Here is a 24355-nt window from a genome sequence, read left to right on the forward strand (position 1 = left end):
TGAGAACATACTAAGGCTGACGTGGGCAAGGCCTCGGAGGGGCCTGTTCCTCGAAAATCGGCCACAGCCCTAAGAAGCCTCGGCTCCCACACCCTCAGGTGCTGCCCCTTCCGGCTGGGCGGCCCTGCCCTCAAAGATGGCAGAATCTCAAGGGAGGGGCTGACGTTTTTAGGAGAGAAAATCACTGGATTCTCAAGTGCTTCCAAAGCTCAGGTTGTTGGGAGTTGGGGGGAGGGCCCCCCTGAGGGTCTGGGCCCTCCTCCTACCCTTCTCTTCACCACCCTCTCGCAGTCTCCTGGAGGTAGCACACGTGGCAGGAATACCTGCGTGCAGCGCGGCAGGAGAGGGCAGGCTGGGGAGACCAGGGGACCACAGAGTCGGAAGGCCTGAGGGGCAGGATGAGGTCAGCACATGTTTCTGAGTTCAAGTTAACGGGAGGGTATGGAGATTTCGTTATGGGGCTGGGCCTCTGAGGGCCTTCTCTACCTGAAACTGAGAGGAGGGAAGGGGAATGAATCTGGAAGCCGCTCTCCTCAACACTCCCCTGCCCCATGGGCCCCAGGGGAGCTGCAGATGCACACGGGCAGGGGATCGGGTGACTGGCCCCGTGCTCTCCACTGTTGTTTCTATAATCTGCAGGATGATCCCGACCAAGGCCTTTTGGCGTGTTGATCTCTTAATGAGATAACTGGCACTGTGGCTCCCCCTCCCCTGTGACTCACGGAAGACTGACGGGCAGTGCTGAATTCGCCTGTGTATTCTCTGCCTGGCTCTGTCTACCTCTGTGGACCCGGCCCTGCCCCCTGCCACACCTCGGTCATCCATTCATGTCCCAAACATCTCCTGGTTGCCTACTATGTATCAGGCCCTGTTCTGGGCACTGGGGCTGCAGTGATGAATAAGCCAGGCTACAATTCCTGCCCTTAGGGAACTTGGATTCTGCTGGAGGGAGAGAGATAGTGAGCAACAGATCAGAAAAATACACGGTGTGTCAGGATGAGATGTGCTACAGAGAGAAACAGAGCAGGGACAGGGAGGGAGGGACAGAGCTGCGCACACCTGCAGGGTGGGAGAGAGGGCTGTGAGCAGACACTAAGAACAGATCGAAGCAGGTGCAAAGGCCCCAGGTTTGGAGAGAGCCTGCCAGGCTGGGGCAGCACGACGCCAGTGTGGCTATAGCAGAGGGAAGCAGGAGGTCAGAGAGGGCCTATAGGCTATGGGAGGTAATTGCTGGATGCTCAGTGGAGGAATGGAGGGGACCTAACAACTCCAACTGCTGTGCTGGCATGGACATGGGGTGCAGGGGCAGCCTGGAGGAGGCCATGGCAATAGTCAATCCAAGCTGGAGGCGACGGGGACTGGGACAGGGAGTAGCTATGAGGCCAGAGACAAGTGGTCAGATTCTGCACGGGAGCTGGAGCCACAGCATTGATGCGGGGTGTGATGTGGGGGGTGAGGAGAGGGTAGGAGTAAAAGGTGTCACCAAGATATTTATCCTGAGTGACAGGAAGATGGACAAGGCTTTGGGAAAAGCAGGCATCCAGGGGAAGGGGCAGGAGCTTGGTTTTGTATATGTAAAGTCCGAGGTGCCTGTGAGACTTCCTCATGTTGGCCCTCACTAGGAACTAGAAATTCTAGTCTAGAATTCAAGAGAGAGATCTGGGCTAGAGATGTAAATGTGAGAGTGATCAGCATAAGACATGGCATTCAAAGCTTTGAGGCTGCCTGAGGTCCTGAGGGAGCAGCGTAGGAAGAGAAGAGTCAGGCCAACGGCTGCAGGATCAGGAATGCTGCAGAGAAGCCCGGGTGGGTGGTGGCCTGGACACCATGGGAGGAAGGTGGTTTGGGGAGGGCGGGGGAGGAGAGGAACAGTTGTGTCCAATACTGCAGGGAGTCCAGCAAGATGCGGACTGAGACTGGGTTCCTGGATTCAGCCACGCAGAGTTCCCCATGACCTGGTGAGATGTGTTTAAGAGGATCAAGAGAATGGCCGGGCACCATGGCTCACGTTTATAATCCCAGCACTTTGGGAGGCTGAGGCAGGAGGATCACCTGCGGTCAGGAGTTCAAGACCAGCCTGGCCAACATGGCAAGACCCCATCTCTACTAAAAACACAAAAAATTTGACTGAGTGTGGTAGCATGTGCCTGCAGTCCCCGCTACTCAGGAAGCTGAGGCAGGAGAATTGCATGAACCCCGGAGGAAGAGGTTGCAGTGAGTGGAGATCGCGCCACTGCACTTCAACATGGACGACAGAGTGAGACCTTGTCTCAAAAAAAAAAAAAAAAAGAGAGAGAGAGAATGGGAGAATTATGAGGAGAGCAGGGAAGAAGAAGAGAGGGAGGAAAGCCACTGGAGAGAGTGAGTGTCGGTTCTCTTACAAGGAGTGTCGCTGTATATGGGGAGCAGGGAATGGGGCAGGAGTGTGAAGGGGGATGTGTGTCAAGAGTGTTTTGTGGGTTTTTTTCAGATGGGAAAAATTGCAGCATGTGCTTATGCTAATGGGACTACTCCATAGAGAGGACAATACTGATGACAGAGAGAGAGAGAGAGAGAGAGAGAAAGAGAGAGAGAAAGTCTTGGAGAGACCTTTTCAGCCTCTCCCCAACTCCAGGCCAACAGAACCACAGAAGGTGTCCTCTTTGAAGGGAACCAGAGGGCACTGGAAATGGCACCAGGCTGGGCACAGGACGTCTAGGTCCTGGTCCTCAATCTGCCTGTTTCTGGCCATAAGACTCTGTGCCAGCCCCTTCACACCCAGGGCTTCAGATGTGGAAACAAATCTCACAGCGTCAAGGCTGCCTGCCCCCGGCCCCCGACTGGACTGTGGTGGAGATTCAGTGAGGTAAGAGGTGTGAAAGTGCTTTGGTAACTGTAAAGTGTGGAACGGAGGGTGGAGACTAGTGTTATTATTCTAATAACACTAGGGCTTATCAAACAAATTTAAGGGATTACTGTTCACCCAGCCCTACTGGCATGCATGGCTTCCTCAGGGAGTTCACATGCTCACTGGAACCTGGTCCACGGGAAGCCAAGTACACTCCCTGGCTGGACCCCACGGGTGCTCACTGCCTCCACCATCACCAGCCCGTCTGCCCTGGCTTGACTTCTCTTCTGTTCCCTGCAAATGCCACCCTCTAGAGCCTCCAGGCGCTGTTGCCCAGGCTGGCTCTCCCTATGCGGCCCTCTTCTTTCTCTCCGAGTCCAATTCCCCACTGCATCCTTTGAAACCTTTCTTTAGGAAGTATTGCCTGCAGGGAAGGGCACTGGTGTGGAGCTGCGAAAAGTTAGTGTCTTAGGGTGACCAGCCTCCCAGTGTGCCCAGGATTTAGGGGCTCCTCAAGAAGTGGGGCTTTCGGTGCTGAAACTGGGGAAGGCCTAGGTGACCTGTGCTAAGCAGACACCTTAGTCTTGCTCAAGGCCATATTTAGCCATTATCTCACCGGGAAACCATGGACAAATCATTCCATTTCTCTGGAATTCAGTTTTCTCATCTGTAAGAAGAAGGCTGAGCGTGTCACTAGATCCCAGCCCTCCAGTTCCAAGCCTGAGGTCATTTATCCATTCTACAGTACTGACTGCGTGCTACTCTGTGGCATGCACTGCGCTCTCCCGGCTGACCGGGTATCTGGGCAGCCACCCTGCATGTCACACACAGTAGGTGCTCTATAAAGACCATGGAAAGGATGCATGAATGAACCTGACACACCCTACTCGGGCTTGATCCCTACCTAAACCCCCCAAAACCTCTGCTCACAGCTCTGACCCCACCCTTTCCCCCATTTCAGCTCCCTCAGCCTGTCGCCCCAAGCCTCTGAAACCTGGATTAGGCTGCAACTCTGGCCACTGGAATTGAGCTGGACATTCCAGCGAGGGAGGGGAGAGTCTGGTCACTGCTTCCATTGTCAATAAATGTTGACCTTGAATGCCTTTCCAAGAGGATGTCACCAACACAAGCTTGCCCTCCTGGGTGGGTCCTGAAACAGGATCACACTGGGATTCGTGGAGCCCACCTGAGCAGGCCTGTGTTGGGCAGCTCCAGGCAGGTGTCTGTTCCTGGTCATTTCTTTTTTCTTCCTTTTTTCTTTCTTTCTTTCTTTGTTTCTTTCTTTTTCTTTTTCTTTTTCTTTCCTTCCTTCCTTCCTTCCTTCCTTCCTTCTTTCTCCTTCTTCCTTCCTTCCTTCTTTCCTTCTTTCTTTCTTTCTTTCTTTTTTGATGGAGTATCCCTCTGTCTCCCAGGCTGGAGTGCTGTGATGCGATCTCGGCTCACTGGAACCTCCATCTACCAGGTTCAAGCAATTCTCTAGCCTCAGCCTCCTGAGTAGCTGGGACTACAGTCACGTGCCACCATGCCTGGCTAATTTTTTGTGTTTGTAGTAGAGACAGGGTTTTACCGTGTTAGCCAGGATGGTCTCGACCTGCTGACCTCGTGATCTGCCCACCTCGGCCTCCCAAGGTGCTGGGATTACAGGCCTGAGCCATTGTGCCTGGCCTTGTCCCTGATTATTTCTTGTCTCCTGGGCATCTGTTTCCAGCCATGCCCCACTTAGCCTTAGACCCCAACTGGGACTCACACCAGACTGTCCATTTTCTCAGTTTGGCCCCTACCACCTCCTAGGATGCTGTGTGACCTTGGGCATGTTATTTGATATCTCTGAGCTTCAGTTTCCCCATCTTAATGTATTAATGGTAGAACCTATCTTATAGAGCTATGATGAAGATTAAATGCACATGGAGAGCTGGCTGGGGGGAAGCAAGTGTTCAATAAATATTAGCTGTTCCTGTTATCCTAATTGTAATCATCATCATGAACATTCTCAATTTCATGAGAACAGCAAAGAACAAGCTTAATCTAACAGTGTCTCTCCAAGGGTACTTGGAATCTCCCCAGCTCCAAGAAGCCTTTCCCGATTCCCCCTAGGAGGGTAACTACTAACTTGGTCCACATGGCCAGGATGCCCTCCTGCCCCCGCTCCCACAAGCAGAGCTGACCCTCCCTTGGAGGAAGGGACTCTTCTAGCTCTGCTTCTGTCTACAGCTTCCATTCTGCTGTTACAACCTTCCTTCCCTCCTGCCTGGGTCAGCTGGTCTGTCCTGGAGACCCAGGTAGAATTCCCCTAACAAACGCAGCACTGAGCCTAGCTCCACCCGCAGTGCTCCTGAGGATCCAGGGAGAAGGACTGGGGGAAGACGGGAGGGAAGGGGACTGGGGTCGGGATGCTGGGGAGGCAGCTGCCAAGGAGCCAGGCCACACTCACCAATGTAAACACACCCGCTCCCAGCGACGCGTAGACTGCATGGAGCCAGGGCACCTGCGGCAGAGGAAAAATGCGCTTAGGAATGGTAAGAAGGGGCAGCAGTCAGAGGGGCGCAGAGGAGGGCTCAGTCTGGAGAATGGAGGCCGTGGGGTAGCCCTGCCCAGCGCTCCCTAAGGAGACCCAGGACTGACAGGGGCCCCTGATTCTCTTTGTGCCAGAGTGGGTGAAGGGAGCCCTGGAATAAGAGTGATGCTGGTTGGACTGGCGGGAGCACTCCCCCACCCCTGTCCACCCCCCACCTCACCCATCCTTTTTCCCACAGGACACAGCTCCGGGCTCAGGGCAGATGAAGATGACTCTTGGTGGGCCCTGTTCCCGCCCTAGCCTGGGACTGCTTGAGGCTGCTCCCGCCTCCCAGTGTGTGCTCATCCCTGTGCTGCGTAGGGTCTGTCTGTCTTGTGTCAGGGCACTTCTGGGCTCTGCCTTGGGGGCAAGGAACTCAGGTATAAAGGGACAAAGACTTGATCTCAGGGGTGTCTGTGGGGGGCATCTTAGAGTTTCTGCCAGCTGTGCATGATGGACTCGCCTGCACAGGCTGAAACAGCACCCCCAGCCCTCAGGCCCCCAGTCTCCCTCCAGGGGCAGCCAGCTGTGGGGGAAACTCTGCAGGAGGGGCCTCACTAGGGCCCTCCATGGGGCCTTCCTCCAGAAGACTCGGAAACAAAGGCATCCCATCAAGCAGACCTGGTCAATAAAGGGTTCTTTGAAGTTCTGTGGCCCCTTCCTGTAGCCCTCCTCCCCATCCTAGATACACAGAGGGCCCCCAGGCCAGCTCCAGCCCTCCCTTTGTCAACAGGATCCTAGAAGAGCCAAGGAAATGCCAGCACCGATCCTGATGTCCTGGATGTGATGCCAAGTGCCCGGAGGCTGGGGCTGGGCAGGATGGAGGCAGGGAGGGGGAGTGAGGACTACTGCTCCCAGCTCTGCTAGAAAAGGGCAGTGGGGGACCATGTACCATGTGTGGCTGTGGGGGTGAGGGGGGATAAGCACTGGGCCCCCAGCAGTCCAACAGCTCATCTCTTGGGTTCCCAGGACTCAGACCTCAAGGGCTTCCTGTGATGCCCCCAATCTGCCCATTCTCTACATTCAGGGACCCGGGAGCCTTCAGAGTCTCAGTTGGATTCCCCAGGGCAGGCTGGATGCTTCTAAAAGAGTGGAGATTTGGCCACCAGCCGGTGGATGCTCTAAGGATGAGGGTATGCTCTGAGCCCCACTGCCCCACCTCCCGCCTGCATGGCCAGCTAGATTCTGCCTCTCTGGACTTGGCTGATTCCCCAGGAGCTCCCAGAAGACCCTTCCTCAAGGTCCCTCTGGGTCTAGTGAGCCTCATGGAGCCCCAGTGCTCCCTTCCCTGCCCAGGGTTTAAATGCCCCACGCCCTACCCTCGGCCTCACCTCCACCCCACAGAGGAGGATGGGAAAAGTGAAGCCGGATGTGGCTTGTGGAGCCAGGCCTGCCAAGAAAAGCCTCCTTGTTTGCTTACACTGCCAGCATGCCCGGGGCAGGTGCTGGGGCGGGGCGGGGGGACAGGGGGCGAAGGATGGCAGGCTCTGGAGCCTTGGCTCCTGGCCTTCCCACTGGCACCTTGGGCCAGTGGGGCCCCTCCCTCCCCATGGGGCCTGCCACAGGACCCAGAGACTCACATATTGGAAGGGTAGGAGGATGGCCAAGATGAGTCCGCTGAAGAAAAGAGTCATGAGCAGCACAAAGAGTACACCCTGGCAGGAGGTGAAGTCGAACTGCGGGGACAGGAAGGGGTCAGCTGCCCGAGCGGCCTGGCCTTCCTGGGGCCCCAACTACAGGCTGAGCCCACACAGCAGGCCACAGTCTTGTGCTCACCCCAAGAACCTGGCATTCCTTCCCCTTCTCCCCCTCAGCAGGTGTCCTCCCCAGTCCCAACTCACTCTGCTTTACTTCTCTCCGAAGCCCTGGGTCTGAGCTCTGAGCCCCTCACCCCACCTGCCTTCCCCCGCTCAGCCTCAGGCCAGGGGTCCCTGTCCGCAGGCCCCAGAGCTGACCTTGGTCTGGAAGCTGAAGACGGTGACTGAGAGGCAGACGAGGGCCGTGATGCCCAGGCACAGCAGCACAGAGGTGGTGTTGTAGTAGCTGAGGACCGTCAGGCCAAGGGGTCAGTTTCCTGGGCGGGGCATCTGGTCTCCCCCACCCTCCTAGCAGCCCCCCACCTTCTGCGAGGACCTGGTCTCAGGACCCGTGGCCCCAACCTGGTACCCTTTCCCCAGATCCCTCTGTCTGCCTCTCCAGCCTTTCTTCTGGGCCCTGCCCCTCCCAACAGGTCTAGACTCAAAATCAAGTTAGAAGGATCTTGACGAGGTGGGAGTAGGAGTGGGGAGGGGTTTGTGCTGGGCCTGGAGGTGGTTTACAAGTAATGGTGGGTCCTGGTCTGGGGGCTTGCAAGCTACAGTTTGGGAGGGGGCACCTTGCTCCCCACCCCCCATCCACCAGGCCAGGTCTTGGGGTCACTGTTCAGCTGAATGCTCAAAGAGAGGACCCTAGACCAAAGCCTCCAGCACCATCCACATGCTCCCAGGAAGGATGGTGTGTGGGGGCAGCTCCCCCCGGCTGTGGCCGGGGCCTGGCTCCAAGCCTGGCCTATGGTCCTCCTCTCCTTCTACCTGCTCCCTTTACCTGGACAGCATCCCAGTGAGGTAGGCCATGGACAGGGTCTGAAAGGAAAAGCAGGGTGAAGGAATGCTCCAAACTCAGACTGTGGGCTCCTAGGCACCCGTAAGATCCAGCCCAAGTCTCCACCCCTAGCAGGTACCCCTTAACTCTTTATCTCCGTCACCCCCACGCACACTGACTTTTAGGAGTCAGGCCTGGCTAAGCGTGTCCCCACTGCCAGCTTCAGGGTCTGTACCAGTTTTGCCTTCCTTTCTTCTGCAGCCATGCTCCCCGCTTCTAAGACCACCCCCCACTCTTCTTCATTACCATAGCTCTAGGATGCCTCAAATAACCCCCTTTAAGAAGTCACAACGAAAAAAGACAGTGGATAGGGAGCAGGGCCAGATTAAGCCCATTTGGAAAGAGAAGGTGGACTGTGTTTGCGGAAGAAGTGGGGTGAAAACACGCCTGCCCTCGCAGCGATCTCACATTGGACATCCCCAGCCCAGACTTCCTGGTCCTCAATCCACCCTACTTCTCTCCTTCCTCCATCCCCATTCGGCATCTGTCCTCAGCACACCCCAGATCACTTACAAAGACGGTCAAGAGAATCAGGTTCCAGGGGAAATGTCTCCTGCAAGGCAAGCCACAGAGTTCAGGGGAGAGTGTCGGGGAGCAGTGGGTGCAGGCTGTGTCACCGATGCAGGGAGGGTCTCTGACCAGCCCCCTCCATACTCCTCAGAGCCTCTTCTTCCAGCCACATCCCCATGTGCCCCCGCTCCATCCCCCTTCTCCCTACCTCAGAGGCACCAAGTAAAGGAGGGAGGGGCTGGCCTGCTTGACACAGGCCCAGAGAGGGATGGGGCCCTCTCAGGGGTGCGCACCTCACTGGTGGCAGGCAGCGCTGGGGCCAGAACTTTCATGATCCTGCTCATATTCCCATAAGTTCCTCCTCAAGCCATTATCATACCTGGGTCCAGAACAGCAAGCCAGGGTCAGGTAGGTTGCAAAGAACACGGCACTGTGAGAGACGGACAGACGGGTGAGTCAGCCAGCCCCTCCTGTGGCCCTTCCCCCAGACCTCCTGCTCATGCCACTCTCTGCCACCCCCTGCCCAGAGAGCAGCCGGGCAGAAAGGGATGGGGTCATCCCAGAACCTGGCAGTGGGCAGGGTGTCAATCTAGTTCCAAAAGAGAGCAGGAGGATGGGACAAGCCTGTTTCTAAAAACAAGGAATCTTGGGTCACATGAGACAGCTGTTCCTGACCACCCAATCCAAAATGGCCTCCCCAGACACTATCTTGTAATTTTATTTTATTTTTTAAGACAGGGTTTCACCATGTTGGCCAGGCTCAAACTCCTGACCTCAGGTGATCCACTCGCCTCGGCCTCCCAAAGTGCTGGGATTACAGGTGTGAGCCACTGTGCCCGGCCTATCTTGTTATTTTAAAAGCCCATATAGGCTGGGTGCAGTGGCTCATGCTTGTAATCCCAGCACTTTGGGAGGCCAAGGCAGGTGGATCACCTGAGTTTGGGAGTTTGAGACAAGCCTGACCAACATGGAGAAACCCCATCTCTACTAAAAAAAAAAAAATGAGCTGGACATGGCGGCGCACGCCTGTAATCGCAGCTACTCTGGAGGCTGAGGCAGAATTGCTTGAACCCAGGAGGCAGAGGTTGCGGTGAGCTGAGATCCCACCATTGCACTCCAGCCTGGGCAACAAGAGCAAAACTCCGCTCAAGAAGAAAAAAAAAAAAAAAGCAAAGCCCATGTACAGCATTTTCCATGTGCCAGGCAGTTTTAAGTGTTTCATGAATTATCAACAAATATAATCCTCATATCTTTACAGCTGAGAACAGGGAGGTCAGGCGGCTTGTCCCAGGCCATCTAGCTACCACGCTGCAGAAGCAGGATGAGAATCCAGGCATTCTGGCTCCAGAGTCCCTGCACATAGCCACTGCACACACTGCCCCATTCAGGCCCTTCTCGGGCCTCATCATTACCTGGAGTGATCTTGTTAGTTACCTTATTGTTGATCTAGCCTACTAGATTGTAAACTCAGCAAGGGTAGGGCCCTTGTCTGTCCTGCCAGCCCCTGGCACAAGCAGGAAGTGGCACCTGTTGCATGAAGTTTTGGATCAGGAGGCCATGTCTAGTGGGAGGCTGGCAGGTGCAATCTCTGCCTGGAAGCAATCCAGAGCTAGAGATGGAGGATTGAGAATTTTCTGAGTAGTGGGGGCAGAGGCCAGTCCAGGAGGTGGGAGATGATGGCTGGAGACCCAAGGGTGGGGCTTGCCCATGCTTACCTAGGTTAGCGATGCCACGAATGCATAGTTTCCAACCCCCAATGGGCCTTTAACATAGCATTGCCGTGCTTTCCCGTCTCCTTTCTTGGTTCTCTCACCCGTCACCCACAATTTCAAGCTTCCTCCTCCATCCACAAACCTCTCAGGCCCCCTCACTCTTCCTGCAGTCTGCCTCAGGTGCACCAGAAAGACTGGAGATGAGGTAGGCTCCCTTGGCTCCCTGCCTGCCACCTGCAGCTAGCATGTGCTGCTACTTGCCCTCCTGTGCCTCCTCCCGTCCCAGGCCAATCCTCCCACCCTCTTCATTGCCGGGAGATCTCCATTACTTAAACCAGGCGTCCCCAAACTACGGCCTGCGGGCCGCATGTGGCCCCCTGAGGCCATTTATCCGGCCCCCCGCCACACTTCAGGAAGGGGCACCTCTTTCGTTGGTGGTCAGTGAGAGGAGCACAGTATGTGGCGGCCCTCCAACGGTCTGAGGGACAGTGAACTGGCCCCCTGTGTAAAAAGTTTGGGGATGCCTGACTTAAACTTTTCCACTGGTACCTCTCCTCACACACAAGCCTCCTCAGCTGTTTTCCATCTTCAACCAACACCTTCCCTGCTCCAGCTACTGCCACTCTATCCTCTCTTGCAGCCAAGCTTCTTGAAAAAGTGGTCTCTATTCACCATGCCCCTCTTCCGTCTTCCCAACCCAACACACACAGCCTCAGCACTACTCAATGGGAGCCGGCTTCGCCACATCACTGGGACCTTATTGAGTGCAGCGGATACTTGTCAGTCCTTACCTTGCCTGGCTTCTCAGCATCTGGTTACTATCATTGTTTCCCTGGTTCCACATGACCCCTGGGTCCCTCCTACCTCCCTCACTACTCCTTGGTCCCTCCGGGGTCTCTCTCAGTCTGCGTGGTTCCCTTGATGTGGAGTTCTCTCCAGCGCTTGCCCCATGCTCTCCCTATGTGGGCTCACTCATTTATATGACTTGCTTACCCATATTTCTGATCTGTATTTTCCTTCTCAACCCTGGACTCGAGTTTCCAACTGCCTACTGGGCAGACATGACTATTCAGACACAAGTAATGCTCAAGAGGTTACAGGGGAGCTCCCTGTCTCCCCTGCTCCATCTCCTGCTTTCCCACCTGCAGAGGATGTCATGTACCCTCCAAGTCACCCAATCAGAGACCTCAGCGTCATCCTTAACTCTCACCCTGCTATGCCCAATTAATCACCTGGACTTGCTGATCTTCCCACCCGGGCAGTTCTCAAAGCTGCCCTCTTCCTTCCATCCCCACTACCACCCTTTGAGGTCAGGGCACCTCTCTCTCTCTGGCTGGGACCCTTGCAGGAGCCCACCAGCCTTCTGCCCTCCTGCTGCAGGCAAATCCAATCAGGTGACTTCCCTGTATAAAATTCCCAAAGACCTGGTAATGCCCTGCCTAAGCAATCAGACAATCCATTCCCACCCACCCCTTCAGCCCTTCTCTCACCACACTCCGCCCCTCCACTCCACCCCTCTCATCACAACCTGCTTTGCTCCCTGGAAACATGTCTGCCACATTGCTCCTGCTGGAAGGGACTAACTGGCAAGGACACTTGAGGTCTGGGTTAGAGAGGGGCAACCCCTGTGCCCCACAGGCATGCCTCAACCAAAGCCTGAGCCCCCGCATCCTTCAGACCAGCTCCTCTCACTTCCCACCCAGGTATAGCATCTGGGGGCCAGCCTGCAACTTATTAATTTTCTATTCCCACCATCTGACCCAGAGCTTGGCGCCTGGTAAGTGCTCTTCAAATATTTCTGAATGAAATGCAAAAAAAGTGGCTCACGCCTGTAATCCCACCACTTTGGGGGGCTGAGGCAGGTAGATCACAAGGTCAGGAGTTCGAGACCAGCTTGGCCAATATGGTGAAACCCTGTCCCTACTAATACAAAAGTTAGCTGGGCGGGGGTGGTGTGCACCTGTAATCCCAGGTACTTGGGAGGCTGAGGCAGGAGAACCACTTGAACCTGGGAGGCAGAGGTTACAGTGAGCTGAAATCACACCACTGCATTCCAGCTTGGGCAACAGAGCAAGACTCCATCTCAAAAAAAACAAAAAACAGACCCAAAACACAAAACAAGGGATGCAATTGAGACAAGCGTATTGGATTCGGTGAGTAGGACCCCTTCAAGTTAACCCTTTCCTGGTCTTCAGTGGTTTTCAAATAATGAGAAACTGTTGTTACAGTGACCGGAGGGCTCTTCTGGTAGCTGGTACCAGAGGCTGCTGAACATCCTGCTCCGTGCGGGACAGCAGAGCCATCCTGCCAGACTTAGGAAACACTCAGCACCTGCTCTTTCAGTCTCGATTGAGTCATTGGTCAGCCACTTCAGCAATAATCTAAATAATACTCGTGTCCATGTGGGTGTGGGTCCTATCTCCCCAGCCAGACTGGAAGCTTCCTGAGGACAAGAGCCCAGCCTCCTTTTCTCTGTGGTTCATAGCTCTTCAACTTTCAAGACAAGGGGTCCAGCGGACAGGCAGAAGGGCCAAAGACCCTAGGATTGTGGTGCAGCTTGGGAGCCTGACACCCCGCATTCACATCCCAGCTCTGCCACTACTGTTGTGTGACCTTAGCCAAGCCCCAGTTTCCACCTTTGCAAAACAGAAACACTGGTACCAACTCACTGGGCTGTTGGAAGGACTGATGAGACAACACAGTTCAAGCGCTTTGCGTGGGCCTGGCACAGCGGAAGGACTCCCCACGGGAGTTATGATAATTAGAAGTTGGCTGATGGACAGCTTCCTGGAAAGGCTCTGACCCACCTCCACCCATTTCTGGTCTCACACTTTTCCTCCTCTGCCTGGGTTTTCCCTGGCCTACCAGCCTTCTACCACCGTAGGCAGGCACAGTAGCTCAGTGGGCGCAATCAGACAATAAAGTGAGAACCGATGGAGGGAGGTGTCTAGGGCCTTGAAAAAGCTGGGCTGTGAGTTGGGAATGAGGAGGCTGGCAGCCCAGGGGCCAGGCAATGAGTCACTTAAGAAGTGAGAGAACCACTGATTTATGCATCAGAGCCGCAGCCCCAGGGCCTGGGCAGGAACCATAGTCTGTTTACAGAATGTCAGGACAGGGAAGTGAGGCTCAGGCATAGGCCAGGATCCAAACCCACTGCCTTCCCCCAGCTTGTCCTGCTCTAAGACAAAGGAGGCAGCAGAACACAGAGGGTAAGTTCCACCATCAGAAAGATCTGAGTTTCTTCCCTGGTTACGCTGCTTTGAGCCTCATTTTCCTCATCTGTAAAATGAGTATAACAGCACTGTCTGCCTGGTTGGGCTATTGAAAGAGCAAACAAAAAATACACGTAAAGTGCTTAGCACGGTGCCTTCCTTACAGAAAGAGAGCTGCCTGATTCTCAATTCTCCTATTGTTATTCTAAAAGGAAGAGACCAGGATGGAGTCCTTGGGGAGCACATGATGTGTTGCAGGAGGTGAGACCCACCAGCACTCAGACACAAGGCTGACTCAGAGGGTAGGATGGAGAGAGCTGAGGGATGGGGATGGGACAGGGCAGGGCAGGACCCCAGGCAGGTTTTTTGGTGGAAAAGGGCAGCATCCCATTGGAGAAACTCCCAAGCACCTTTCACGCTTTGGGCACCCTCTGGAAAGTGCCCAGTCCACGCCCACCTCCCACTTCTGCCAGCACCCACCCTGGTAGATGCAGAGAGAGCATCTCTGTTTTCTGCCCAGAGATGTTGAAGAAGAGGGACTCCACACTCCACCCTCCCAATACCCCCATCCCACCCAATGGAATGGACTCTGCCCCGCTGAGCCTGCTCATTCCTTGGGCTGTCTCCCTGCTACCACCTGCTTGGGGCAGACCCCCACAGACTCTCCCCCAGAAGGCTCAGAGAGGGGCATAAGAATCCATTCCCAAGTTCTCAGGGGCCTAAGGCTGCCAAGCAGTGCTGACGCACCAGAAGCCATGCCAACCTGCCACATGGGCTGGCCCAGGTAGTAGTCTCTGGGGCCTCATTAGCTCTACTGTACAGCACCTCCCAGTTCCCCAAGACACATGTCTCCCTGCTTGCCTGCAGACAGGCCCTCCTCCATCCTCTGCCCTAGGAATGACTCTGGAATCCCCAGAGGCCAGGTGAAGGTCCCTACTATCAGCCTCTGGTGGGCCCCATGTGAACTCTAGGCCTATCTTTGAGGCTGCTCTGGGCTCTGGCTCTGGGCTGAGCCCATCTCCCCACCAGAGCCCCATCCAGGAACAGACTTGGGAAAGACACAGTGCGCAAGCTCCTTGGCCAGGCAGTCAGAACCTCAACTCCACAAGACCCCACTGCTCTCCAGGATGCCTCGGAATTCCCCTGCATGGAGCCTTCCAGCCCTCTGCCAGAGAAGTCCCAGTTTACCAAATGTACCACGTGCATTCTCGCCCCATGTTAAGCCACTTCTCTCCTGGGAACGCTGTCTCCAGTCTTCATGGCCCATCCTTCGAGGGGCACCCCTGATGTGGGCTGTGTGTGCCGGTATAGAGGCTCACTCCTTCCTCCTCCCCTCTCCAAACGCTGCATCTGTTCATGCTGCCTTGGGCCACCCAATAACTTCCCCTGCAGAGGCCTCTGCTCCTGCAGCCCCAGTACAGGGCTGGGCTCATGGTGAGTGCAAGAGCAGTTCTGCTGTGAGCCCCAGGATTGTTCTGGCCTGGAGATATCCAGGATGACCCCTTAATTACCCAGAAAGGAGGATCAGAATCACCTACACCTTCAAACCTCCTCTCCCAAGTTACCGTCCGGGTTCCTCAAAGGATATAGGACAAGCGGGAGCCAAGTGGCTCGAGGGCTGCAGGGAGCCTGCCAAGTGGATGGATTAAGAACACAAGCCTTAACCTGAATCTGGGTCTGAATCCCAGTTCTGCCACTGACTAGCTGTGTGACTCTGGGCAAATTCCTCATTTCTCTGAACTTTAATCATACCCAGTAGATGTGAGGACCGAACACGTTTTGTGTCAAGCACACAAAACAGTGCCCAGACCTTTTTAAGCACTCTTTAAGTGGTAACTATTATGATTAATATTTCATAAGCATTAATAACAACATTAATAAGAGTAGCAACATTATCATTAGTGTAGGCCAAATTGTTCCAGTCCCACTTCCTCTTAGGACCGAGGTCTGGATCTCTCTAGCTACAGCCCCAGCCCAACCCTTCCCAATTTGTGCAGGCAGCAGAACCTACCCCCATCGCCTCTGTGCCCCATCAGATTTAACATCTCAGAAAGGTCCTTCTGGCCCTGCTCTGAAGCTGGCAGAATGGGGCAGGGTTGGAGGGGATCTGTGACAACAGTCCCTATGGGGCTGGGAGAAGCTACAGGCTCAGATTCGGCCAAGAAAGACACAGGTCGGGTACAGTGGCTCACACCTGTAATCCCAGCACTTTGAGAGGCCGAGGTGGGTACATTACGAGGTCAGGTGGCCATGGCCAGGCCTGAGATATAGATCATTCTGACCAACATGGCAAAACCCTGTCTCTACTAAAAATACAAAAATTAGCCAGGCATGGTGGCAGGCGCCTGCAGTCCCAGCTACTTGGGAGGTTGAAGCAGGAGAACTGCTTGAACCTGGGAGGCGGAGGTTGCAGTGAGTCTAGAAAGTGCCACTGCACTCCAGGCTGGCAACAGAGGGAGACTCCATCTCAAAAAAAAAAAAAAAAAAAAAATACAGAGATTCCCTCTTCTGGCCACTAAGCCTTCTCTGAAAGGGGACTGGGGTATACTCACTAGGATGCCCAGTACCAGCCTGGGTTGGCCTGGACATAGTCCTTGACGGGGTCACTGCAGAGAAGAGAGAGAGGGAGAGAGAGTCAGAATGTACCCTAGGTCTCCATTTTTGGTTCAACATCTGCATCTGTCCCACAGAGGAAGCCGAAGGAAGGAATGCAGACCCTGGAGGCTCGGGAGTCCCAGCCCACAGTCCTCAGCTGGGACCCGCAGATGTCTGGGCGCACAGCTAGTGGACCGAAGCAGAAGGATTGCTGCACAGACACCCAGAAGGTACCCTGGGTCCTCCCCACACTGGACAGAGGACCCCTCGCCCACAGCACTCTCTAAGGCTCTTTCCCAGCAAGAGGAGGCCCACCGCCCCACAGGCATCTCTCCAGGCCACATTCCAGCAGGAATCTGATCATGCGTTCCCCGGCCCCAGGCCTGGCCATTGACACCCCTGGAAGGTGCTGGTCTATGCTGCCAACTCACCAGAAGGTAAAGAGAGCCACGACAGCCAAGGTCACCAGCAGCTGGATCAGCAGGATGGTGTAGACCTGGGAGTGGGAGGGGATTCTACTCAGCTTGGGGAGTTCTGTTAGAGACCTGTCAGCCCTCCAGCGACTCAATCACCTCTCCAGGTCCCCATCCTGTGCACTCCACCCTCCTATTTGGGAGTCACTGGAGTGAACCCAGGGCAAGGTGAAAGGAAAGCAATGGTGCTGCCGAGCCCAGCGCACTCCCCAGCATTGGGAGAAAAGAGGGGACAGTGCATTTATGTGTAGCAGGGGGCACTGGAGTAACATCCAAGGAAGCAAATCCCAGCTGTTAGCTGGGATCACAAGAGAAGAGGGGAGGGATGGCTTCTGCAGGCAGAGGGTTGGTCCAGGGTCCGCTCCAGGGGCTCCCCCACTGAGCCTCCCAGTCCCAGAGGGCGAGGGAGGGGCATTACTTTTCTGATGAAGACTCGACGAACTTTCTGGTCGTCCCAGCTGAAGGTGGTGAAAGGCTCATGGTCTCCGGTGGGGAAACCGTTGTCGTAGCTGGAGCTGCTGCCTGTGTGGCATGCGGAGGGCATGAGGGTTCCCTCTACGTAGAATTACTGTCCCCAACAGACAGCAACTCAAAGCTCCTTTTTGTCAACCTGGCGCTCTGGACCCTGAAGTCTTTCTCTCCAGCCCCATTATCGAACACCCAGCCCCAGCCCAGCCCAGCCCCAACCCCCAGATTTCTCTCCCTGGTCACTTCTCACTTTTCTTGCTCTGGGTCCTGGGAAGAAACTGTCACTCTCTACCTCTCCCTCCATCCCATCTGGGGCTTCTTGGGAACCAGGCTCTGCCATATGAATGTAACCCTCCCATATTCTCTCCCCACAACCCTCCTCCTTGGACATTTTGGCCCCCTTGCCGTCAAGGATCACAGGGGGACAGCCACTCTCTCTGGGCCACCCAGCAGCAAAGATCCTGACCCGGGCTCATTCTTTTCTTTCTTTCTTTCTTTTTTTTTTTTTTTTTTTTTTTTTTTTGAGACAGGGTCTCACTCCTGTCACCCAAGCTAGAGTGCAGTGGCATGATCACAGCTCACATTGCAGCCTCTACTTCCGTGGGCTCAGGCAATCCTCCCATCTCAGCCTCCCAAGTACCTGGGACAACAGGTGCACACCACATGCCTGGCTAGATTTTTTTTGTATTTTTAGTAGGGATGGGGTTTCATCATGTTGCCCAGGCTGGTCTCCAACTCCTGGGCTCAAGCAATCCACGTGCCTTGGCTTCCCAAAGTGCTGAGATTACAGGTGTGAACCACTGTGCCCAGCCCTGACCCTGGCTTACGCTGAGGCCCTTAGGCTGGGAGTTGGGGACTGGTTGGCTGTGGTGGGCCTGCTGGGGCTCCAGCTGGAAACCAGGGCTGCAGGGGGGCAGGGGCTGGAGGGAAAATAAAGCCAAGACAAGGGCAAGAAGTAGGGGTGGGTATGACGGTTCCAGGCTTAGTCCAGAACCCAGGCTTTCAGAAGAGCATGGACACCATAGTCAACCAGAGCTGGGGTGGATCCCTCCCCTAGAACTGACTAGATGTGTGACCCTGATAAAGTTACTGGCCTCCCTGAGCCTCTGCTGATACTGGTTAGTGATACCCACCTCCTGGGGACCAAATGAGATAAAAATGGAAGCCTATGCTCTGTGAAATAAAAGCCTACAAAAAAAAAAAAAAAAAAAAAAGGAAAAAAGAAATAAAAGCCTATGTTCTCTGGTGGGAACTACCCTGCCTCACCCTCTCCCTGTGCCCCTCATCAGGGCCATTTCCAAGTCCTCCCGTATATTCATTCTGTCCCCTCCACTGTCCCCACTAGGTCTCCATGACCTCCTTTGCCCCTAGCAATAGCCTCTGTCTTGGTCTTTCAAAGCTGACCATGGCATTGCCTTAGCTTTGAGCTCTTCAGTGGCTCCCCACTGCCCTTCACTCAAGTTCAAGTTTCTTTCTTTCTTTCTTTTTTTTTTTTAAAGACCGGGTTTCACCATGTTGGTCAGGCTGGTCTTGAACTCCTGACCTCAGGTGATCCGCCCTCCTTGGCCTCCAAAGTGCTCGGATTACAGGAGTGAGCCACCGCGCCCAGCAAGTTCAAGTTTCTTAACAAAGCCTCCACGGCCTCCTTGAGCAGCGCCCTCCAGCCCCCTATACATTCCTCCCCCCCGACCTTTTTCTCAACTTGAGTATATTTTTTCGACCATGTGTTCTCTTGCCTCTGGACCCCTGCACATTCTATTCCTTCAGCCTTAAACACTCATTTTCTTGCCTCTTCACCAGGCTAACTCATGCCCAGCCTTTGGGACTCAGTGTGGATACCCTTCTTCCAGGAGGCCTTCCCTGACAGGTGGATCAGGTAAGGTGCCCAAACATCTGTCACTGATTTGCTTCACTGTGTGGTAGTTGTTCAATTACTTGTCTATACAATCGGCTCTCTGAGGACAGAGATCCCAGCAGATCTTGCAAATCGACGCATCCTCCAAAACAAACTCAGACACAGACCCTGTGCCTGGCACACACTTCGTAAATGTCTGTCACAGCTGCCTTCCTGCCTCCACAGTTCCTTGGAAAACATTCCTTAAAGCAGCAGTCCTAGCAACCAGGATATGGGAAAGGAAGAATGGGAGAGAGGTAGACCCACTGCAAATCTGAGGCCTGGAGACCCTCGCCCTCTTGTTCTTTCATTTCTCCCTTGTGTCCTGTCTGTATCCCCTGCCCAAGCCCAAGTGGCCAGGCCACAGAGGGAAAAAGAGAAGGAAAGCGGGCCCGAGGGTGTAGGGCAGGAAGGAGGACCCCCACAAACACCAGACCTTCATTGACCCTCCAGTATGTCACTGTGGGGTGAGTCTTCAGGGGTCTGCGCCCAGGGGGTTTGTAGTGGGAGGTGTGGACCATGGCGGCTATGCCCTACGAGCAGAGGCTGTCTAGGGCATTGTCTCTGGGATCTCTTCTAGAATTCTGCTAGGGGTAGGGGTGATAAAGTGGGGGAGGGGAGGGGCTGATGAGGGAGGCTGAAGGGGCCAAGGAGGGTATCTTCAGAGCTTTTGGGAAGCTGTATGTTCTTGGCCCTGAGGTAAAGCTCCCACAGGCTGCTCGACCCAACATAGCAGCTCCCACAGGAAGCTGGCATCCACCTGGGTGAGTGTGCCTGTGAATTAAGCCTGGTGTGGGGTACGCTGAAGCTGGCACCCACTCTCCCTGTGTCATGCCCTCCTGCCCCAGCACAGACTCAGGGAAAGGAACAGAGATGAGGACAGTGATCGGTGAGGTGGGTCCCCAGACCCACATCCCCCAGCAGCCCTGGGGCCTCCATGGGGACCTGTCCCCACTGAGGTTTCAGATGAGCTAATTCGCAAACACTGTGCCTGCACTCACAGGAGCCAGGCCCAGTGAGGGCTGTGGCCAGTGGCTGCTTCATATACCCTTCTTTGCTGCATCTCTTTCTTCTAGGAGGGTCTTTCCTGACTAGCCCCCAGCCTTTCTCCCTCATCTGTCCCCTCCATTTGCTCTAGCATGGTGACTTGAAAAAAATGCCCTCTGCTGGATGCAGTGGCTAACGCCTGTAATCCCAGCACTTTGGAAGGCCAAGGTGGGTGGATCACGCGGTCAGGAGTTCAAGACCAGCCTGGCCAAGATGGTGAAATATCATCTCTACTAGAAACTACAAAAATTAGCCAGGCACAGTGGCAGGTGCCTGTAATCCCAGTTACTCGGGAGGCTGAGGCAGGAGAATTGCTTGAACCTGGGTGGCAGAGATTGCAGTGAGACAAGATCACACCACTGTACTACAGCCTGGGCGACAGAGTGAGACTCCGTCTCAAAAAAAAAGCAAAAAAGAAAAAGAGAAAGAAAGAAAGAAAAAAGAAAAAAAACCGCCCTCTTCTCTATAGAGAGCACCTTGATGCACACATTGTATCTCTCTCCCTTTTCATGCAATCATCTCTGACCTACCCTCAAAACAGTCTTCCAAATCCTAAGCCTCTAACAACACAGCCTCATACAACAACCACACAGTGCACCTCTTTCTGGGCAACTTCCTCCCACTCAGGTTTTCCCTCTGGGTCCACACCCCACCCCTACCATGATGCTCCAGTTTCTAGGAGTTGAGAGACTTACTGGGGTCCACATAGGCCCAGCTTGGGTGGAGAGGCACCGCCGTGGGGGCTGGGGGGAAGGCCCCTGCCTTCATCCCCTCTCCAGAGGTGGCCTCCTCATAGGAGGGTGGGGCTGAGGGCACTGCTGGAGCCTCCTTCTTCTCGCCATGGGCCTGCTGCTGCCCCTCAGTCCCGGGGGCCTTGTTAGCCACGGAGACCTGTGGAGTAGGGGCAGAGAAAAAGAGAGAGAGAGAGAGACAGAGAGACAGAGAGAGAGAGAGAGAGAGAGACAGAGAGACAGAGAGAGACAGTCAGTCACCAGGGAAAGGGAGCCTTCCAACTCCTCCTCACCAACTAACTCCTCAATTCCTGGAACTTCCAAGGGTCCTTCCTTACCTGCACTCAGAAGGCAAGAGTGCAGACAAGAATGTCTCTTTGTTATAGACAAGAGAACTGAGCTCTAGAGGGGTCAGGGCTAGCCGGGGCACACGCTGGAGCTGGGACAGGAGTGGAGGAAAGAGAAAATTCTTAGGAGTGCCCGCCATTGGTTGTCACTGTCGCTGTCCCTAGGGCAGGGCCTCTGTGGTTCCAGAAAAGGGCCTGGAACATAGTAGACTGTCACAAATAAAAGGTCTTGCCATTCAATCTTCCTGACACTTGCTAGTTGTATTCTGACCCCTGCTTTAAAATGAGGAGAATGAGGATCAGAGAGGAACAGTGACTCATCCAAGGTCACAGAGCTGCATGTGGCCCACTGAGAGGCAGGGCCTAGGCACCATCCACTGGGATTGGCCTCCTCCTGTTGGGCTGGAAATGACGCAACGAGAATGGAGATGGGGGAGAGAAAGGCAACAGAAAGGGAGGAGGAGAGGGAGAAAACAGAAAAGAGGAAAGGCCTTCAGGGTGGAGGAAGGGCAAGAGGACTCTGGCTACGGGTCCTTGTGGCCTCATCCTGTAGGAATCTCAGCCTCTCCCCTAAACCAGAACAGACTCACTGTGGAAGGGGCCTCAGCTGAATCTCTTCCTCCACTGAACAGATGAGGAAACTGAGGCTCAAAGGGAAACGTGCCCACAGCAGGTTGGAAACTTGAGTCCATTTATACTCAGATGTGCCCCCGCCCCCCGACCCGTGGAGATGTTTGGCTTTGGTGAGAGGAGGAGGGCCTGAGCTGGGGGGGCCGGAATGAGGCAGCCAGAGAAGGAAAGATTGGGGCCGAGGTGGGGGGATGTGAAAATTAAAACAGCAACAAAAGGTCCGGCTCTCAGGAAATGGGATTTAGGTCTGGTTCCCGGAAGACTGCTAGAACTGAAGGGCCGCTCAGGAAGAATGCAGACTTCCTTCTTTGCAAGGGGCATCTGGCTGAGGCGACCCGGAGACGGACACGCACCAGAAGACTTCTGGTTCCATCCAGACCCAAGGACCGCTGAACTAGAGGGGGTCTCCTCCAGCCCCCAGCAAGCCTGTGAGTGAGCTGGGGACAAGGGGCAGAGGAGGCAGAGGTCCCCCTCATGCCAGGAAAGGAGCAGCGCCATGAAGTGCCTGGTAGAGGTGGGGTGGGGGTGGAAGGAGAGACTCAGAGGAGGGGGGGCTGGAAACTGAACACTCCCCAGGCCTCCCATTCCCTCCCACTCTCCAGCCCTCCTCATCACCCAGGTCTGAAGGATCAGGCCCACCAAAATCTAGTTCAGCCCCCAGCCTGCCACTCAGCCCCCTAGAGCTTCCTGGACCCTAATGCCCAGTCCCCCCCCCCACATATACGGCACTCCCAAGTGAGGTCTGACCAATGGCAGGAAGTGGTATCACCCAATGACATCACTTGAGGCCCAAAGAGCTCCCACACAGGAGAGGAGGGTCTGAGGGTCCAGGGAAGGATGCCATTGGTTCTGAAGCTCCTCTCAGAGACGTAGGGGGAGTGTAGGGGAGGTCCTTCCAGTGTTTTCTCTGCCCAATCCTCAGCAACCCCAAACAGAGGGCCAGAGGACCCTCCCCCTTAGCCCCAGGCCCTAGTGGTTGTATAATTCCACAGGCTACTGACGTTACATAAGCCTACTAGGCCAGCCAAGTCTCTGCCCCAGCCCCTCCCCTACAATTCAGGCCTAAAACTGGAGAAGAAGAGATGCTTCCTCCGGACCCATCCATGCCTGGCCAGAACCAAAACAACAATTAGAGCATCCGGATGCAGTGTTGCCATAGCAAGCCCCAAGCACAGGGATGGAGCCAAGACACCCAGATGTGGACTAATGGCAGGGAGTGGGGTGGGGTTGTTTCTGCGGAGGGTGGGAAAGATAAGCTTATATCTTTGAGTGGTTGGGTTTGGGATTGGAGGGTTGGGTCAGGAGGGTTGCCAGATGGGCACTACCCCTCAGGGCTCACCCTGGCACACACATACCCACGCACACACATACAGTCATACCGGACGTCCAGGCTGACTCCTCACGGGGGGCCTGGGCATCTGTGAGGAGCCTTGTGATGCCAAAGCCTGGGGTAGCAGGGAGACAGGGGAGGAGAGGAGCGCCTGCGGGAGGGCGGGAAGAGGGCCCGGTCCATTCCTTGACACGGGCCTTTCAGTCCTCTGACTTCAGCAAAGACCACGGAGGACCTTCGAACTAGGGCCAGGGGAGGATGCTTTCGTGGTCCAGAGGGCTTGCTGAGGAGACAGGGAGCTGGGAGCCGGAGGATGGAGGATGCTGTAGGCGGGGGAGATGCCGATACCTTTCCCTGGGTCATGGTGCCGTCTCTCGGGGAAGGGGTCCCTGAGGCCGGGGCGGCCGCTTGGGTAGCCGCAGCCTGCTTGCGTCTCTTCCTTCCTCCGCGTGGGTTCTAGCAACATCCACTGCAGCCGGGCCAGGCGGGCCGGCGCGTACCATCGGCGCGGGGGGAGGAGGGGGCCGGGCCTGGGAAGATGCTGCGGAGGAGGCTGCGGATTCGCGAGTCCTGGGGGGAGGTGGCCGCGCACCGCCCCCCTCCTGCCGCTCCCCACTCTGCTCCCCCACCTCCCTCCTTTGCCCTCCCTCGGGACGAGAGAGCGTCGCGCTGCGGAGCAACGCCAGTGGATGGATCCGCGGGGGATGAGGGGGCGGGGGACGCGGGAACTCCGTGACACCGATCAGCTGACGCTGCCCTCGTGAAACCAGAGCCAGGCGTCAGGGCCTCCCCTCTCCACTGTCTCTTCAATGTCTCTGCACCTCTCTGCAGCTCCAGCTGCGCCTCTGCCTTTTCCTCTCCCTCTTTGGATGCGGCCCTGATTTCTGTCTCCATCTCCACCTCCCCTCTCATCGTCTATTTCATCATCCACGGTAGAGGGGAAGGTCTGGAAGTGTTAGGTGCTGCCTGCATCTAGGGGGCCTGTGCCCCTGTGGGCCTGGGGCAAGCCAGTAGCACCTCTCCTTGCTCCTTTTTCCTGTGAAATGCACACAGTAGGTCTCTCCCTGCCTTGTTTCAGAGACATGGGGTGGGAAGACACCTCTTTTGTTTCTTTCAACCCTGCTGGATCGTTTAACGGGGTCTTTCTGGCGACACAGCTAGTTCTGTCTCAAAGTCTCTCCAACCCCTGCCAGAGCTCTCTTCCTGCCTCCATGCTTAGCTTCCATCACTCTGTCTCCATCTTCCCCCGTTCCATTCCTCTCATGCCAGGGCTTATTCTCCCCCCCCTTCCCCAGACGTGTCCTTGGGACCCAGCCATCACCAGGCCTCATTTTCTGTAGCTGCTGCAGTGTCAATATGGGGTTTGCAATCTCCAGAGCTGAGAT

At 55.3% G+C, this 24355-nt stretch overlaps 1 protein-coding gene across 1 annotated transcript in view; it reads right to left on the reverse strand.

The window, feature by feature from the left end:
* FAIM2 (Fas apoptotic inhibitory molecule 2) overlaps nt 1-23654 on the reverse strand; it is a 35372-nt gene extending 11718 nt beyond the window's left edge. Inside the window, exons 1-11 of the mRNA XM_010349799.3 lie at nt 23319-23654; nt 20628-20823; nt 16942-17045; nt 16482-16546; nt 16008-16061; nt 8911-8961; nt 8535-8574; nt 7965-8002; nt 7337-7424; nt 6962-7057; nt 5259-5312 (exon numbers count right to left, since the gene is read on the reverse strand). Of these exons, the coding sequence (XP_010348101.1) occupies nt 5259-5312; nt 6962-7057; nt 7337-7424; nt 7965-8002; nt 8535-8574; nt 8911-8961; nt 16008-16061; nt 16482-16546; nt 16942-17045; nt 20628-20823; nt 23319-23333 (801 nt within the window). The 5' untranslated portion in view covers nt 23334-23654. The remainder of the gene's footprint in view (nt 1-5258; nt 5313-6961; nt 7058-7336; nt 7425-7964; nt 8003-8534; nt 8575-8910; nt 8962-16007; nt 16062-16481; nt 16547-16941; nt 17046-20627; nt 20824-23318) is intronic.
* Between the last annotated feature and the right edge of the window lie 701 nt (nt 23655-24355).

Source organism: Saimiri boliviensis, chromosome 7, assembly GCF_048565385.1.
Source record: "Saimiri boliviensis isolate mSaiBol1 chromosome 7, mSaiBol1.pri, whole genome shotgun sequence".
NCBI lineage: Eukaryota > Metazoa > Chordata > Mammalia > Primates > Cebidae > Saimiri > Saimiri boliviensis.